This window comes from Pleurodeles waltl, chromosome 2_2 (genome assembly GCF_031143425.1).
Source record: "Pleurodeles waltl isolate 20211129_DDA chromosome 2_2, aPleWal1.hap1.20221129, whole genome shotgun sequence".
NCBI classification, from domain to species: Eukaryota; Metazoa; Chordata; class Amphibia; order Caudata; family Salamandridae; genus Pleurodeles; species Pleurodeles waltl.
This window is the reverse complement of record NC_090439.1, coordinates 351,713,966-351,732,609: the sequence shown is the minus strand read 5'-3', so window position 1 is coordinate 351,732,609 and position 18,644 is coordinate 351,713,966. Positions and strand designations below refer to the sequence as shown.

Below are 18,644 nucleotides of genomic sequence, written 5' to 3'. Positions count from 1 at the left end.
GTTGCCCTAAGTGGGAAGGGTATGCCCAGACGTGGGTCCCGTGCTTCCCATGCCACTGGATTCAAGCAAGCCTGCCTGATGAGGGGTGAAACCCCGAAGCCGGTCCCTGGATGCTTGTTTCCAGTCCAGGGAAGACCTGGCCTGGCAGATGGGGTCAAGACTGATTTGCATATAACTGGAATAGCATGGGCAGCAAAAAAACAATGGTTTTAGGCCCAGATCTCTGTACTGGGGGTGAATGTTTGACATTGTTCAGCATTCCATCTATGACTTGTTCTTTTTGTCTTAATCTCCATGTCAGTAAGGTAAAATCACATGAACAATTGGTTTTCTGAATTAGGTCCAACAGCTTGATATCAAACATTATGGCACTGTTCTCAAAATACACCCAATAAAATAGAATGTCAAAAAGGTGCCTTAAAAGAAAATTGAACAAAGTAACAGAAGTTTGGAGCAAACTAAATGAAAAGGGGATCAAATTGGACTTGCATTTGCTTTGCTCCTGAGCAGATGCTAATGCCACCTGAAGTTAATGTAACTTTCATGAGGAGGTGAGAGCACACATTGTAATCAACTTACTGCTGTGAAACAAAGAGTGAAAGTAATGGTTCAGCTCACGTTTTTACACAATTAGAACATATACAGAGTATTCAGACTGTGCATGGGTATATGCACCCATTTAATATTTGTATTTATAATCATTTAAAGAATAAACTCTATCCAGCAGTGTTTCGCAGAGCTCTATAGTGCGTGTTTAAGAACATAAACAATCATATGTTGACTGTGGCAGCATATAAACATTTGTCACATTTTTTTATAGTAGATGTATGACCTCGTTGCAGAACTGCCACATAAATGCAAAACAGACAACATGGCATAATTCCACAATATGTAATAAGGTTGAGACTGGGCAAGACTAAAATAGATGGATAATCAATGGAAAGCAGGAAGTGGTTATGAGGGACTAAGGCAAGGAACAAAAGCCTGTCACTTGAGAGAAATTAAACATTATACCACAATAGACATAACCAAGTGAATCATGTGAGTGGCAGAGTGAGGGAAGGAAAGAATCGTAACATGAGAGAATAGGCATGCTCTGCATTATGAGTTAAAAAAAGATTAACCATAAAATGACTGTGTGAGAAACTGGGTTGTTGGTTGGGGGGTTGAAACCCTACTCAAGCAACAGCCAGAATCCCTGACAAAGGAAAACTAGAAAAATAGAATAAAATGTAATAAATGATTTGGTACAACACCAACACAACAAAAATTCAATCAGTAACACCCAAGATATGCGGTTTTGAATACTTAGGTAAAAATAGTGCTGAAAAGCACAGAGTGCTAACTGTGGGTATCTATTTGGGCCAGACTGGGACTAAATCACAAGCTCAGGCGGACTGCAGTGGCCTGGGTACAGGGATCAGGCTAGGCCTTCTGAGAATTGTACTCTATGTCCTTGATGCTGAATGTTGCACTGCACAGCGGTGGTTCTGAGGAGCAATATGCATTCCTTCGTTGATTTGCACTGTGCTGCATCAGTTCTGATGACGAACTGCAAACGCTGTGATGTAAGTTGCATCACATTGTGTCGGTTCCGATGAGGAGCTGCGAGGGCTATGTTAGATTGCATCATGCACGCTAGTTTTGATGGGGACCACAGCTGGGCTGGCAGCGCACCTCTATCCTTCAACACAAAAAGTTTATGGTAGAAACAGATACTTCTTCCCCTATTTGGAAATACAAGTCAGAACCCTATTAGGACGTTGCAGGAATCCTGCCAGGTCACATGGGAACGCCATTTCTTTTGGGAGAGAAAGCCTCACGCACTTTTAATGTCATGCTTCATCATAGGCAACATCTCCCCACCAACGGCTGGGAGACAGCACAGTCAGCATTTGTGGTCTGGCATGATTGTGTCTTGACTAATATGTGACTATAGGAGACATCGTCCACTGCTAGACCGGGGAGCTGGTATCCCCTAACATTAGGGTGCAACATACTAATATCCAGGTAGGATTAATCTGGATGCTTGGTTTCACCAAGTTATTGCTGTTGGCGAATAGCCAAGTCCATTAGGGATCCTTGGGCCTGACAAATGCCCAAGACCAGTTAGGCTACCTATAGAGGTAAAGACATGTTGGCTTAGGGAGATGGTTTGAGCCATTGTTCTCAGTGACCATCTGTTTGAGGGTTTTAGATATACCTGGGGTGCCAATATTAAAGGTGATATGCCTGGATACCCCAAGGTATTTATAATGTATCTGGATCTCATCACCTGTCCAGTTGAACTTTATTTAAGAACTCCCTCCATCTTTTGAACCAGCCAGGAGGTTGAGCCTTCCCTGGTGGCATTGCCCTACCAGGGTGGGGAGAGGTTGACTATGATGAAGTATGACTGTATCTTTTTGTATTGAAGTATCTAGTTCAGGGAGGGCGAACAGTGGCACTGATCGCCCCTCTCCATTATGCGTGATTTAGGAAGAGCACTTTTATCTACACTTATAAGGGTCCAGAATTGGATAGGCACTGCTTTGGGGAGGGGGGGGTCTTTTCTGTCCCTGAGGCTCTGATAAGGAGGCCAGCCAACTAGCCTCTGGAGTCATTCTGGTGGGTCTGGATTCAAGGTGCAAGTCCAGTCCTTCTTACTCATACAGCTGTGCAACAGAGCAGTCCTTAATGCAGCAGAGCAGTCCTTCTATATGTCCAGAAGTGATCTGAAGAGTGGGTCAGAGGGCCCTACATTTGTACCCGGTGCCACATTTGAAGTAGGAGAAGTTTATAGAAGTCCCTCTTTCATAAGTGCCCGAAATGTGCCTGTCTATAGGCATAAAAGGCTAGTGTAAAGATCTTTGTGCAATGACAGGGCACACCCCATTGACATGCAAATGGGACTGTCCCAATCCCCTCACCTCCATCCTGCCTGGGATGGCCCATCCAGGCACACCTCATACCACTATTGTGTGGCTTTGTGGGAGGAATATACAAAAGCCAACTTCCAGCTACACCTAGTCATGTGACTCAGGAACAGGCTGCAGGCATAAAATAGTTGGGACAGGAAAATTCCAAAATTCTAAAAATGGCATTTTGAAAACTGTGACTTAAAATCTGACTTTACCATTAAAAAGGTTTTAAATTACAACTTCTCAGATACCAATCAGGATTCTCATACCTTTTCCAAATCAAATGTTAGACCCTATTAAATGTAATAAGGTAACCCCATGTTATCCTATTTGAGACGTAGGCTTCACAGTAGTGAAAAATAAATGTAGGAGTTTCTCACTACCAGGACATGTAAAACTTAAAAGTACATGTCCAACTCTTTCTTAACAAATGTACCCAGCCCTACCAGCTGTTTAGGACTTATCTTAAGTGTGAAATATGTATTAAAAAGGGAATTGTAGGCTTGGTAAAGGGGTTACTTTGCCAGTTCGAATGGACAGTTTAAAACTGCTGAAAGGCTGAAATGGCAAGCCTTTGCCCTGTTTTAAGGGGCTACTTGAGTGGGTTGCACAATAATAGCTGCAGGGACAATAGTTACATTTAATTTGCCAGCCCTGGGTATATGGTGTACCACTTTACTTGGGACTTATAAGTAAATTTAATATGCCAATCAGGTGTATCCTAACTGTACCATGTTTTAGGGAGTGAGCACAAGCACTTTAATACTGGCTAGCCGTCCTAAGGTCAACAAAAACTAATTCCACAAAAATAGGAGGTGTGAAGATAAACAGTTTAGGGGAAGACTACCCCAGGCTGACAGATCTAACAGGCTGCAGCAGCATCCAGTTACATTTGCCATTTTTGTAGGTAAGTAGTAAAAAAATAAAAATAAGAGCTGATCGTATATAATATACAGGAGCACAAACAACTAATAATTAGAAGGGTAGACAATATACAAGGACTAGTAACTTCTGTGGGACAAAGTGATATCAAACATTCAATTTTACATCTCAATACAGAAATTCCATTTAAGATTTAGAGGTAAAGTAGTGTGAGAGCAATAACAAAAGACACAAAGGCACTACTGCATTCTGAGACCTTGCTTGCCATGTGTAACTGTGAACAAGACCTACTGTTACTAATTCTTCAAAATATACATGGAGAGGGCTCTGGATCTACTTGTAGGGAGCATTATTCTCTCACAGTATTCTACTGCTTAGTTTGAGGTATCATTCCCCACTAAACGGGTACTTGCATTGCTATGCCCAAGCGACAGCTCAAAAATACACTGAATAATCAAGCATGAAATTCTTAATCTCATAAATTAACTGTATGCAGAAAACATGTTTTTTCTCCCTGCTGCAAACGTTTTAAAAGATTTACTCAGTACCCAAAATGAAAACCAGTCTTATTGGCTTTTCCAATACCTTACATGTGAAAATCTTTTGAGTGCACATGGAATTTCTTAGTGTCACTACCCCAAATTCTAAATGGATTATATGATCCAGAAATGTATTAGCGGAAAATATTATTCCGGATTACAAGCCTAATGCAAAAGGACATTCACAGAAGGAGGGAGATGTGGCCTAGATGTGCTGACTTCTTCACTGGGGAACCAGATTCAAATCTTGGCACTGGCTCAACATCCTGTGGGAAAATCACGTAATCGCCCAATACCACTTAGCGCGCTTCTCTTGTAAATTGCTCAGTCAAATGTCTTCAGGTCTCTTTCGCTCCATATTAAATTAAAAAAAGCCTTGCATTCCAATGCTTTAAAGTGGGTGAATAATGTATCTATGCAAAGCTGTTAATACTAACACACCAAAGTTAATTTGTATAACAAAGCTAAATTTCCCACCTTTTGTCTTGATTTTACAGCAACAAGAGATCTTCCAAATCTTGATTTCTTCTGAAATTTAAAAAAGTCTGTAAAGTATCCAAGGAGAACAGAGAATTTATACTAACACAGGTGGGCGTCAACTGAATATGAAAACATACCTCTGGGGAAATTAGCACGTACTGGGCCTGAAAGAAATATTAAATACAGTCAAGCAATTGAAAAATTTGTCGCTGTCACAACTGAGCAGAAAATTTTAATTTAATGTGACACATTAGGGTCAATCAATTAATATCTGAGAGAAGAGGTCTGTTTTCTACGATTTATATGTGCTTTCAGCATGATATAAGCACAACGGCCCAGATGTAAGAGGGCCTAGTGCCTCCTTGCGCTACATTAGCATAATCTTTTATGACGCTAATGTGGCCCAGCGAAGCCAAATTCACTGTGCCATATTTACAAAGTTGTGCAATGGAGGCATTGCGCCACTTTGTAACCCCTTGCACCACATTATGCTTGTGCAATGCGTAATGTATGCAAGGGGGGTGTTCCCCCGTTAGGAGGACCTAAAAAATGGTGCCGTGGAACCTAAGATATATTTATCGCTTGCACAGGGCAGGCATTAATAGGGGGCGTCCCACTGTTTCCATGGGCCCCTATGTACTCTGCAGGAATAGCGGCAAAACTGTTGGCACCAATCCTGCACAGTACACCATTAGCATCAACAATTTTGACGCTATTGCCTGTACCCTGCACCATAGTCACCATATATTAAATACAGCGCACACATGGTGGCAGTAGGGGGGCTGCAAGAAAAGTGATGCTACATGCAATATAGCGCCACTTTTCTTAAATCTGGGCCAACATGTTTTAGAGTGGATATATTATTGTGCTCCAAGAGGAACTTCATACATTTGAAATATTCAGGTTTGAACTTGAAAAACTGCAATGATATGAGTACTTTGAAGTTCAAAGTTTGGTATTTTTGCATAGCATACTGGCTATCTTGCCATAATGAGACGTCAATATTCAAATTTATGAACTTTTAAATGTAGCCAATTAAGGCCCAGATTAAAGAAAGCCTAGCACCACCTTAGCATCATTTTATTGAAGCTAATGTGGCATTAGGCTTGCAAAATCGCCACACCATATTGACCAAGTGGAGCAATGCATGCATTGCGCCACTTTGCGCCACATTACGCATGCGTCATGCATAATGGAAGCAAAGGGGGCGTTCCGGCACAAGGAGGCGCACAAAAATGGCGCAATGAAATCTACAAGATTTCATTGCACCATTTTTTCCCCTCATTTTTAATGCCTGCTGAAAGCAGGCGTTGAAAGGACAACCCATTGGAATCAATGGGCCTCCTTGCACTTTGTTCAACTAGCATCAAAATGTTTACCGCTAGTGGGGCAAAGCGTCACAAATACCGCCATGGTGCACTGTATCTTAAATATGGTGCACACATAGTGGCATTAGGTGGGTGCAGGGGGGCGCAAGAAAAGTGGTGCTGAATTGGATGCAGCACCACTTGTCTTAAATTCGTCCCAAAATAATTCTGATAAGTGCAAGCAATTTCGTCCAACATCTTATTTTGGAGGTAATATTGAATAACAGAAAATAAAACTGACAAATCTGTTTTGGGAGTTGACATGAATATTGATTACCAATTTTTGTGCCCTCAAAATCCTTTTTTTATACATATTTATTTAAGCATGGCACCAACTGTTAAATGGTTCACAAAGGAGTGACAGTGTTGGGCTCAAATTCAAACTACACCGGCTTGTTATAGCAAAGTATCACAGTTTTCTACAGCAAAAGAAATCCTTTGTAGCAAATAATTATATACACATGTTTTAATGACACAAAGGTAATAGCTTTTTTGCAATGTTTCTCTCACATTAACTTTTCTTTATTTTACTTTTCTTAACTAAGTTTCTAAGAATTCCTCTTCCAGATCTGCTTTCTGATGGAAAATGCTGTTCAAAACTAACTATGTTCTTTGGTATGCAATCTATAGCTGTCAGGAGACCTCAAGTTAATTATTATATTTTAGTCATTCTCAGGACGAGTGGATGAAGACACAGGACTGGCTAAGCACATCACATTATATGAGTCGATTTGACAGGTACAAAGTACAAATGTAATAATATGTGATATACATTCATAAAGCACATCAAATGCATAGCTTCTTGGTGCTAAGAGAAGGTAACATAAAGGTAAGACAAATGAACCAGAAAGGGAGATATTAGAATAGCCAGCTTTTTATAGCTTTTCTAAATGTGGTAATAGGGTGGCAATTTAGTGTGAATAGCAATCGGTAGAGAATTCCCAGTTTTTCTGCTGAGACCAAGAAGGCTCTATCCCCAAAGGTAACCTGTTGTGCGTAGGCCACTGTTAGTAACAAAATGGACTAGCTGAGTTCAAAGATCTATTCAGCTGATAGAGCTGGAATGTCGATATCAAAAATTGAGAGTTGAATTGATGTACAAGTTACTTACCTTCGGTAACGATATATCTGATAGAGACACATCCTAGTTGCAGACTCCTCATCTTTGAATTTCCCCAGGCGTCAGACTGGATCCGGAGATTTTTCTTCGAGCAGTACCTCTGCGCGCCGTCAGGTGCCATCAGTCGACTCCGTGTGTGTCGTTGGCATCATGTTCACTGTGATGACGTTGCGGTCGTATATAGACACCACCCCGGTGTGCTGACGTCAGTTTCTTTGCACAACTTTCCACGCTAGTAGCGTGCAGCCATGACGAACACTGAGAGTGGTGCGCCAAAACTAGGGCCCTTAAGGGGACGTTCCTGTCCCTAGAAATCAGTTTGAAGTGGGGGGAGGATGGGCGGGTCGGTAAGGAATCTGCAACTAGACTATGGCGGTCATTCTGACCCTGGCGGTCAAAGACCGCCAGGGCGGAGGACCGCGGGAGCACCGCCGACAGGCCGGCGGTGCTCCAATGGGGATTCCGACCGCGGCGGTAAAGCCGCGGTCGGACCGGCAACACTGGCGGGCTCCCGCCAGTGTACCGCCGCCCCATTGAATCCTCCAAGGCGGCGCAGCTTGCTGCGCCGCCGAGGGGATTCCGACCCCCCCTACCGCCATCCAGATCCCGGCGGTCCGACCGCCGGGATCCGGATGGCGGTAGGGGGGTTCGCGGGGCCCCTGGGGGCCCCTGCAGTGCCCATGCCACTGGCATGGGCATTGCAGGGGCCCCCGTAAGAGGGCCCCTAAATGTATTTCACTGTCTGCTGCGCAGACAGTGAAATACGCGACGGGTGCAACTGCACCCGTCGCACAGCTTCCACTCCGCCGGCTCGATTCCGAGCCGGCTTCATCGTGGAAGCCTCTTTCCCGCTGGGCTGGCGGGCGGCCTGAAGGCGACCGCCCGCCAGCCCAGCGGGAAAGTCAGAATTACCGCCGCGGTCTTTCGACCGCGGAACGGTAACCTGACGGCGGGACTTTGGCGGGCGGCCTCCGCCGCCCGCCAAGGTCAGAATGAGGGCCTATGTCTCTACCAGAAGGGCTTGGACTTCCTCGAGGAGAAGCACCATATGATCCTCGGATATTTGATTGCATGAAGGTGGCAATGCTGGAGGAGGTGTCTCAAAGGGGAGGGAGTAACTCCTTCGGACAATCTGGAGGACCCACCTGTCCGAGGTAATGGATTGCCATTGGGGCAGGTCATAGCAAATCCTGCTGCCAACTGGTTCCTGGTGTACCCGCGGACTAGGAAGGTTTGGAGGCTGAAGCGGGGGCTGGGGTGGACTGGGTGACCTGTTGGCTCCCTGATCCACGGGGCGTGGGATCCCGCGTCCGCGCAGGGGCTGTACAGCATGCGCTGGTCGATGGCCAGGGTGGAAAGGACTCTGTTGGGTGTCCCTCCTGTAGCCACGAAAGGGGTGAAAGGTGGACTGCTGGGGTCTAGAAGTGGGCGCAAGGCCAAGGGACCAAGCCGTGGCTTGGGAATCCTTAAAGCACTCGAACGCCAAGTCTGCCTTGTCTCCAAAGAGGTGTGTGCCATCAAAGGGCATGTCCATCAAGGATTGCTGGACATCCCCTGAAAAGCCAGACGTTCTCAGCCAGGCGTGGTGTCTCAAAGCCACCGTCGATGCAACCGATCTGCCCCGAGAGTTGGTCGTATCCAGTTCACAACAAATCATGAACTTCGCTGCATCCCTCCCATCTGTTACGGCCTGGGAAAGGATAGCCCCGGCCTCCTCTGGAATTCTAGGCAGCACTTGCATGACCGTATCCCAGAGAATATGGGAATAGTGGCCCAAAAGGCATGCGGTGTTCACGAACCGCAGCGCTAGACTGTTCCAGTCTTTTTGATTCCCTATCTGGGGGTGCAGCAGGGAATGTGCCAGATGAAGGGGAAGCCTGGATGACAAGGCTCTCAGGTGTGGGGTGTTGGGTGAGGAATTTTGGGTCTGTCTGCGCAGGCCAATGGCGGTGGGCAATCTTCCTATACAAAGGAGCCCCTGTGCTGGGTCTGGACCAAGTACCCAAAAGGATGTTTGTCAGTGCCTCATTGAAGGGAAGAAGGGGCTTGGAAGAGGAAGACCACGGCTGAAGCACGTCGGTTAGGATATTAGGCCTAACCTCCACAGAAGGTAGCTCGAGGTCCAAGACCTCAGCCGCCCTTCTCACCACCATGGAATATGAAGCACCCTTGTCCGTAGCCACGGTAGGAGGAGACAGCATACCAGTGTCCGAGGAGGTGTCTAGACCACTGGCATCACCCAAATCCTGCACCCAGTCCATTTGGGGGTGTAAGTGTTGGATAAGAAAGTATTCTTATATTCAGTACACTGATTGATATTAGAATTTGAGAAACCAAATACAATTTGGTTATCACCGCCATGGATGTTAAAATGGAACCCCAGTTGCACCGCAGCAAACAGTAATAAGAGACAAAATTGAACCCTATGGGAAACCCTAGTTCAGATTTTTAGGCCTTCATGAAAATGGAGGTAAAGCGGTATTTTGTTGATGATAAGATAAGAAGAAGGAAATTGATGACAATTGCTCCAAAACCAGCTCTCAACACAGCTTTTATTAATATAGAGTGGTCAGTGGTATCAAAGGTCACCAAGAACTTTAATAGTACCAGAACTCCTGTATCCCTGTTGTCTATCAAACCGCAGAGATCATCAAGAAGGGAGAATACCACTAATCATGTAGTAAGGCATGGTTTGAAACTTGCCTGAAGAGGTTATAACAACTTGTTTTCTTCCAAAAAGTGATAGCGTTGTTAAAAGATCCGCTTTTCAATTACTTTCCCAAAAAAGGTAGCAGGCTATTAAGTCTGAAATTGTTATGATTTTATGGATCTGGAAGCAAGGTTTTCAGGAAGAACTTGAAAACTGTGTTTTTCAGGCATTGGGAACAAACCCATTTCCCAGCAAGACATTGAGTAATTCTAATAACTGGACCTTAAAAAATGGTTATAGCAATGTTATAAATTTAGCAGGACAGAGATCAAGAGAAGAGCAATTAGCTCATAGTGGTGTCAAGTGTTGATAAACCTAAGGAAGCTAAAGTGAAAATGACCTTAGTTAGCATTGCTTGCATCAGAACCCGGGCATGGACTATCCAAGGACCAAATGTCAGAAATTAGTGTATTTTTGGTCCGAAGATTTTATTATGAAAGAAATTAGCAAAATTATTACCAAGATTTTGGGAGTGCAGAAGCACCATGTAGGATGTCATTCGGTTTCGTAATTTCAAAATACAAATCACAAAGTAGGTTTTCTGTGCCCCTAGTTTTTATTATATAAGTAATCATTAATGGAGTGTAGTTGGTTGCTATATTGAAGTAGTAGCTGTCATGTCACTGAGACATTGTCACTGCTTTGTGCAAGCGTTCAACACTGTAGTCTGCCACTGACCCTGACAGGCAGTGAGGTAGAGTGGCCAGGAAAAGTGAGTGAACACAAATGAGGATGAAGGGCAATGAAGAGAATGGATGAGAGGATAGCTCTTGCATCAGCAGGTTACATGTAATTAACCAGTGTTACCAGAAACAACAGGAACAATCTGTCTACCAAGCCTCCATCCCACGTGCTTCTGCACTTTCACAACTTCACAACTAGGGACGAAGGTTGTGAGATTATCCAATCTATTAAAAATGAACTAAAGAGAACACAACGAGGAAGAAAGAAGTCTAAGAGCTCCTACAACAGATGCTTGGCTTTGTCATCTTGGAAAGAAGATCAACTGACTCTAGAAACAGGGACAAAGTGCACTCCAAGGCCCATATTTATACTTTTTGACGCACAACTGCGCCAACGCAGTTGTGCGTCAAAAATGTTACCGCCGGCTAACGCCATTCCAACGCGCCATGCGGGCGCCTTATTTATGGAATGACGTTAGCTGGCGCTGCGGACTGGTGTGCGTAAAAAAAAATGACTCACACCAGGCAGCGCCGGCGTATGGGAAAATGGGGGTTGTGCGACAAAACATGGGGCAAGTCAGGTCTGAGGCAAAATTCAGGCCTCAAACCGGATTTGCGCCATTTTATTTTACGCCCAACCTCCATTGACATGACTCCTGTCTTAGCAAAGACAGGAGTCATGCCCCCTTGCCCAATGGCCATGCCCAGGGGATTTATGTCCCCTGGGCATGGTCATTGGGCATAGTGGCATGTAGGGAGACCCAAATCAGGCCCCCTATGCCACAAAAAATATCGGAATAAAATACTTACCTTTACTTCCCTGGGATGGGTCCCTCCATCCTTGGGTGTCCTCCTGGGGTGGGCAAGGGTGGCAGGGGGTGTCCCTGGGGGCAGGGTAGGGCACCTCTGGGCTCCTTTAAGGCCCACCCCCTCCTGTGCGTCAAAATGACGTCAGAGTATAAATATGGGGCACAGGCCTTAAAGTCATTTCTTGGAAGGGAACGCCTACCTTGCATATAATTAACGCAAGGCTGGTTCCCCCTTCCAAAAAATTACGCACATGGTGGAATTTTGACACCTGTGGGGTCGGACGTCAAAGTATAAATATGGGGCAGGGTTTGCGCCGATTGTGCGTCAAAATTTTTGATGCACATTCGGCGCAAACAGAGTATAAATATGCCCCTAAGAGACACAGCAATGTCTGAGGGTCTACCTAATGTACACTCGATTCCCTAATCTTAGAAGGAAGGGCTACACAATTCTGAGGCCTTGTGAAACACAAGCAAAGAAACAGAGAAAGGGCACTGTTAGAAATCAATTTTTTTTTAGGATATTTAGTAAAGACATGCATGAAAGGTGTTTTCACTGAACAAAGATAGAAATGCCAGGGACAACGAAACATCACAACCATGTCCACAGAGACAAAATCCGGGAAAGAGTCAACTGCAATTTACGACTTTCAGGGACGCTTCTCCTGACATCCAGCAGCAGCATGGGACCAAGATGGCTTAAATGTCTAAATGATTTTGACAGCTTCATTGAGGCAGTTGAAGAAAAAGACGTGAGTAAAATAGTGTCAACAATGAAAAAATTACTAGGCAAAGAAGTTCAGTAGATAATCAACAAACTAACACCTGACTAATCAGCCACATATCAACAGGTATGAGAAGCCCGCTATGCAAAATTTCTACCTAAGAAAACCATAGACTACAAATGTTACATGTTTAATCTGACCCAAAACAAAGGAGGAAACCATGGGCGAATTCATCACCAGACCTATTTGCCTGGTCAAATACTGAAAATTAGACAAATTCACAGATGAAGAAGCCATCAGCCTGTGGATCACAGAATGTTGCCAGACAGAACCACTTCAACACTGTGTGCTACAAACGAGTTACACACTGGAAAGAACTGAAGAAGAGATATGCTTATGCACTTAAGTTGAAACTCAGGCAATGAAGATCAAAGATCAAACAGGGGAAGTAGAAAGACAGAAACAAGCTTCCTGGCTGTAGAGTCCTACAGAAGAAATTCTGCAAGTCACTCTTGGCAAACCAGACTAAGGGGGTCATTCCGCCGTCAGGGCCGGGGACGGAGGAAGCACCGCCAACAGGCTGGAGGTGCTTCTGGGGCAATTCTGACCGCGGCGGTAAAGCCGCGGTCAGAAAAGGGGAACCGGCGGTTTCCCGACGGTTTTCCCCTGCCCCAGGGAAACCTCCACGGCGGCGCTGCAAGCAGCGCCGCCATGGGGATTCCGACCCCCTTCCCGCCAGCCTGTTCCTGGCGGTTTACACCACCAGGAAGAGGCTGGCGGGAACGGGTGTCGTGGGGCCTCTGTGGGCCCCTGCAGTGCCCATGCCACTGGCATGGGCACTGCAGGGGCCCCCTAACAGGGCCCCATACAGATTTTCAGTGTCTGCAAAGCAGACACTGAAAATCGCGACGGGTGCCACTGCACCCGTCGCACACCAGCAACTCCGCCGGCTCCATTCGGAGCCGGCTTCATCGTTGCTGGGGCTTTCCCGCTGGGCGGGCGGGTGGCCTTTTGGCGGTCGCCCGCCCGCCCAGCGGGAAAGTCAGAATGACCACCGCGGTCATTGGACCGCAGTGCGGTCTTCTGGCGGTCTCCGCCCGGCGGGCGGCGCCCGCCGCCCACCGGGGTCGGAATGACCCCCTAAAAGATCGGGGAAGATGCAAAGGAAAACACCAAGAAGAAAGACTGCTTTCCCTGTGGCCAATTATACCGAAATTCGGACACATGCTCTGCTATGGTACAGGAATGCCACAAATGCAGCAAAGACAATCACCTTTAAAATATGTCTACAGGTTTACATTACAAAACACAGGAAACACCATGCAAAAGCAATGCGGGACAATATCAACAGTTCAACCAGGTCTCTCACGACATTACACACCACAATTAGTTCAAGGAGGTCATCTCAAGAAGCTCAATAAGCAGTTAGACATGTCATATTTCCAGGACAGTGACAAACACATGGTTGCACAGTGGAAAAAAGAAATACCCATGTCTACATCTGAAGGGCATTCATCTTGCTTATTTTGTATTGATAAAGGAGCTTCCTTGAACATGATAACATGGACTCAAAGTTACACAATACATGTATTGATAAAGAATTGTTCACATGTCATGGTAACTTCATGCCAACACTTGCATACAAAGATTCCACCGCAGATACTGAAATACATGTCATAGATGACCCAAGTCCTTCTGAATATCACTTTAGATTGACCACAGCTGAACAGTTGAAACTGATTACTATACATTTAAGAAGACATTCCCCCAGACACCAGAACCTGTTCACTGGACTTGAAGAAATAAAACATTTTACTGTACAACTATACATAAATGGACACATCAATCTGATAGCACAGTATCACAGACAAAAGGTATTTCATCTTCAAAAGGCAGTGGAAGGAGTGTTGCAAGAACTGATAGCAACATTCATCACTGAAAAATCTCAAGGCAAGACTCCTCTGGTTGTGGTACCCAAAATGCAATATGAAGGGGAAGATGCGCCTCTGTGTCGACATGACACTACAGAACACTGCCATCCATCGCAAATGGCACAACATGCGTCATCTGTCAGACATGACCACAGTCCTCAATGGTGCGCAAACCTACTCCAAAATCCTATCTCAATAAAGGTCATCATCAGTTGGAACTTCACAAATATTCATGGTACATCACAACATTCACCACACATCTGGGTTTGTTTTAGTACAAACACCTCAGTTTTGGGGTGTTTGCAGCTGCTGAAATATTCGAGGAAGCAATTTGAAGGGTCATCAGCTCAATGATCAATGCCCCCAGCTACAGTGATGACATCAGAAGAACATGACCAGACCCTATAACAAGTGTACTAAAGACTACACAAAGCAATCCTGATTCTGAATTATGACCAAAAGTAAATTTCACAAAACTTAACTGAAGTTCTACAGGCACATAATCTCCAACAAGAGCATGCAGCCCGATTCTGACAAGAGCAACACCTTCAATCACACACTGACAACCAGAGACATCAGCGATGTCAGATAATTACTGGGAATAATTCCTGGGCATGTCCCTCAAAACAAGAGTTGGCTGGCTGTACATTTGGATCTAATAAATCAATAAAGATGCATTTGAGACACCTGGCATCATATGAGAAAGAGAAATGAGAGAAAAATGAGGTACGATGAAGGTTGATTCCATACTTCCATTTGATGGATTTAAATTAAAACGCAAGCAGTGGGGCTAGTTAGGAGGTGAGGTTGTGGAACCATAGATCCCTAACCCCGAAACTATCCTGTTATTTCTATACCTTTTCTCTCCCTGTTTATTATCTTCATTCCTATTGTATGGATACAACTACAACATTATCTGGTTAGGCCAGGCTCAAAAATATTTTCATAAGTACACTTTAAGACTGAAGAATATAAGTAGACATCAAGTAGCTTACCATTTCTTCTGGGCAGGGAGAAATCCAAGATTTGCAATGGTCCGTCACATGACCAGAGGAGGTTTTGTTTCCATTGTAAATATAAACACGGCCAGCCTCTGCCCCAAACAGTAATGTGAAGTCCGAACTTCTCATGGGGGATGCCACAATCACTTCATCTTCATGTTTTTCAAGAACAGAATAAGCATTGTGGAAAGGCAACACAATTAAAATAAAAGTAAAAGTAACAAAAATAAAATGTAATAAAATGTATTAACATCACACATAAATTATGAGCACATTTATTAATAGAGAAACTATGAAGAAACAGATGGGGGACTATTTCATTTCACATACAGTTGACACATACTTGGTGAAAAAGTAATCATTAGGTTTGGCATGTGCTTTTTTTGGGAGGAGTTCTGCTGCTCTTAGGCCCTAACTCAATATTGGTTGGGTAAATGCAGATCTTTGTCTAAAGTGCACATATATAATTCAAACACCAATGTTCAAAATTGAGTTGTACGTAAGTAAGGTTGTAAATATTTAACATACATTACCTTACATTAAAATAAACCTTAGAAATTCACAGAAAAACACAAAGGTTTAAGTGGAGTTATATGCAAGTCTTTTAATAACAAAAATACTAATTTCTAAAACCAAAATACCACTGAAATTCAACTGTTATATGTAACTAACGTAAGTATAGCTTGGTCTGCCATAGGTTTCAGATATCAATAGTGATGTAATACGTGCGCTCACATATCAACAACCAACAAGGAGTAATCTTTCACTGACAAAGAGGACAGGGTTTTTCTCAAACACAACACATCCTAGGTTTCGCCATTTATGACAGATAAAGCTACAGATAAATGTTGTACTTCCTGTTAAATAATGTTGTTACGTTACACCATAACAAATATACTCAAAAATAAATTATGCAAATATTGGGGGCTATTCTAACTTTGGAGGAGGTGTTAATCCGTCCCAAAAGTGACGGAAAAGTGACGGATTTACCACCAGCCGTATTACGAGTCCATTATATCCTATGGAACTCGTAATACGGCTGGTGGTATATCCGTCACTTTACCGTCACTTTTGGGACGGATTAACACTCCTCCAAAGTTAGAATAACCCCCATTATCTGATATTTATTTCATATTACTAATCCATAGTTATCTGTATAGTAATTAAAAACAGGCTATAACTCAAACATATCACCAGTTATTGCTATTTAACCTTACAAAAAAATGTTATGTATCAATAATTAAGATCTTTAAAATTGAGTACAAAAACTGTCTTAGTTAGTGGTATGTTTGGATTTTAGCATGTGTTTATTATTATGTATATGATTATGTATTAGAACTATTAAATAAATATGAGGTACCTCTACCAATTAAATGAACACAATCGGGTTGAGTTACAATACATTTCTAAGAGAGTATGTGGTCAGCACTGGCAGCTGTGGCACAAGCAGCAGGACATTTCCCACAGCACTATTTGTTAAGTACAAGTAGTACCAAATAATTTTAAACTCAATAACACAGCAAAATAAAGTTCCCAAACCAATTTAGAAAAAGCAAGAAATATTTCATGAGTAATAAGTCATGCATATGATTAAAATCAGATGACGGACACTAAGGACCATATTTATACTTTTTGACGCAAAACTGCGCTAACGCAGTTTTGCGTCAAAAAAATTCGCGCCGGCTAACGCCATTCTGAAGCACCATGCGGGAGCCGTATTTAATCAATGACGTTAGCCGGCGTTAGCCGCAGGCGCTGCCTGGTGTGCGTGGAAAAAAACGACGTACACCAGGCAGCGCCGGCGTAGGGGGATATGGAGCTTGGGCGCCAAAAAATGGGGCAAGTCAGGCTAAGGCAAATTTTTCGCCTCAACCCGATTTGCGCCATTTTTTTCGACTCCCAACTCCCATAGAAATGACTCCTGTTTTAGCAAAGACAGGAGTCATGCCCCCTTGCCCAATGGCCATGCCCAGGGGACTTCTGTCCCCTGTGCATGGTCATTGGGCATAGTGGCATGTAGGGGGGCACAAATCAGGCCCCCCTATGCCACAAAAAAAAAAAAAATGACTTACCTGAACTTACCTTAATGTCCCTGGGATGGGTCCCTCCAGCCTTGGGTGTCCTCCTGGGGTGGGCAAGGGTGACAGGGGGTGTCCCTGGGGGCATGGGAGGGCACCTCTGGGCTCCTTCAGAGCCCACAGGTCCCTTAACGCCTGCCTTTTCCAGGTGCTAAAAAACGGTGCAAAAGCGGCCGTACGTCATTTTTTTTGACCCGCCCACTCCCTGGCGTGAATTTTGCCCGGGAGTGTAAATACGGCGCACATGCCTCAGAGTCAATTTTTTAGACGGGAACGCCTACCTTGCATATCATTAACGCATAGTAGGTGTCCACGCTAAAAAATGACGCAAACTCCATGGACTTTGGCGCTAGACGCGTCTAACGCCAAAGTATAAATATGGAGTTAGTTTTGCGTCGGAATTGCGTCAAAAAAAACGACGCAATTCCGGCGCAAACGGAGTATAAATATGCCCCTAAGCATCTACATTTTTCTAAGTTCTGAGGCAAACCCTGCCAAAAAAACTCAAAGCGACAACTGAAAACAATTCACCGTTGACTAGGATCTACAAGTGATTTGAGGCAGATGGCGATGGAGTAGAGATTGGATAAGACAAACAGGTTGCCACAGTTAAAGTTTTTACATTGGGACTTGTAAGATTTTAAGGAACTCAAAGTTTTCCAATGGGATAAGGCAGAAAGCTGAGGCTGTCAAGGGCTCCTCAAAATCAGATACATTATAGTCAAGCTCATGGTGAAGCCTTCAGTTTTGGTACCAAAAGCTTTGAGTTGGTAAAGCAATATTTTGTTGTCATTGAGATCGCTGCACTACTGGGGTAGATTTATTATCTTGGCTCTGGTCAGGGTTTTAACTGTGCTGTTATTCACTTTTTTAGTTTCAAAAATCTTCATCGCACCTTCTTTATTGAACTTCATCCAGCTCCTCATCACCCCAGCTGGGGGACTCCGATGAAGTGACCCAACATCTCTACCAGAACGGGACTGGTGGTGGCAGGTCTGGGAGAACATAGGGTTTCCAGATGCTGGCTTTCTCTGCCTGTTGTGTTGCTACTAAGCTGATGGTGTTGTGGGGAGATAAGCCTGGTCATTGGCCGCTGGGCCCAATTGATCACCGTTGGGACTCCAGGGGCAGTTATGTTTATGCCTGGGTGGGGAGGAGCTGGAAAGAACACTCGTCCTGGGAAATGCTCATGAGGACTACAGCAGCAAAGCGTGACTCCACCACCATACATGGGCTGGAGACAGCTGAGGAAGTGTTCGCAAGCATAAATAACACTAATAAGGCAGACTCCCCCATTACCCTGTCTTGCAGAGAGGTAATGTTCTAGACTCTGAGAGAAGGTTTCTACTTCCTAAATGTAGATCTGATAAAGGAGGTGTAGGACTCTCAGCTTGTGATACCATATATTTGGGATAGAGT

General features: G+C 44.2%; 1 protein-coding gene across 2 annotated transcripts in view; it reads right to left on the bottom strand.

Moving 5' to 3' along the window:
* GPLD1 (glycosylphosphatidylinositol specific phospholipase D1) overlaps positions 1-18,644 on the bottom strand; it is an 833,365-nt gene that overhangs the window by 27,941 nt on the left and 786,780 nt on the right. For both annotated transcript variants that reach the window (XM_069218887.1, XM_069218885.1), the window contains exons 22-24: positions 15,142-15,299; positions 4,939-4,965; positions 4,799-4,849 (exon numbers count right to left, since the gene is read on the bottom strand). In XM_069218887.1, coding sequence (XP_069074988.1) covers positions 4,799-4,849; positions 4,939-4,965; positions 15,142-15,299 — 236 coding nt within the window. The remainder of the gene's footprint in view (positions 1-4,798; positions 4,850-4,938; positions 4,966-15,141; positions 15,300-18,644) is intronic.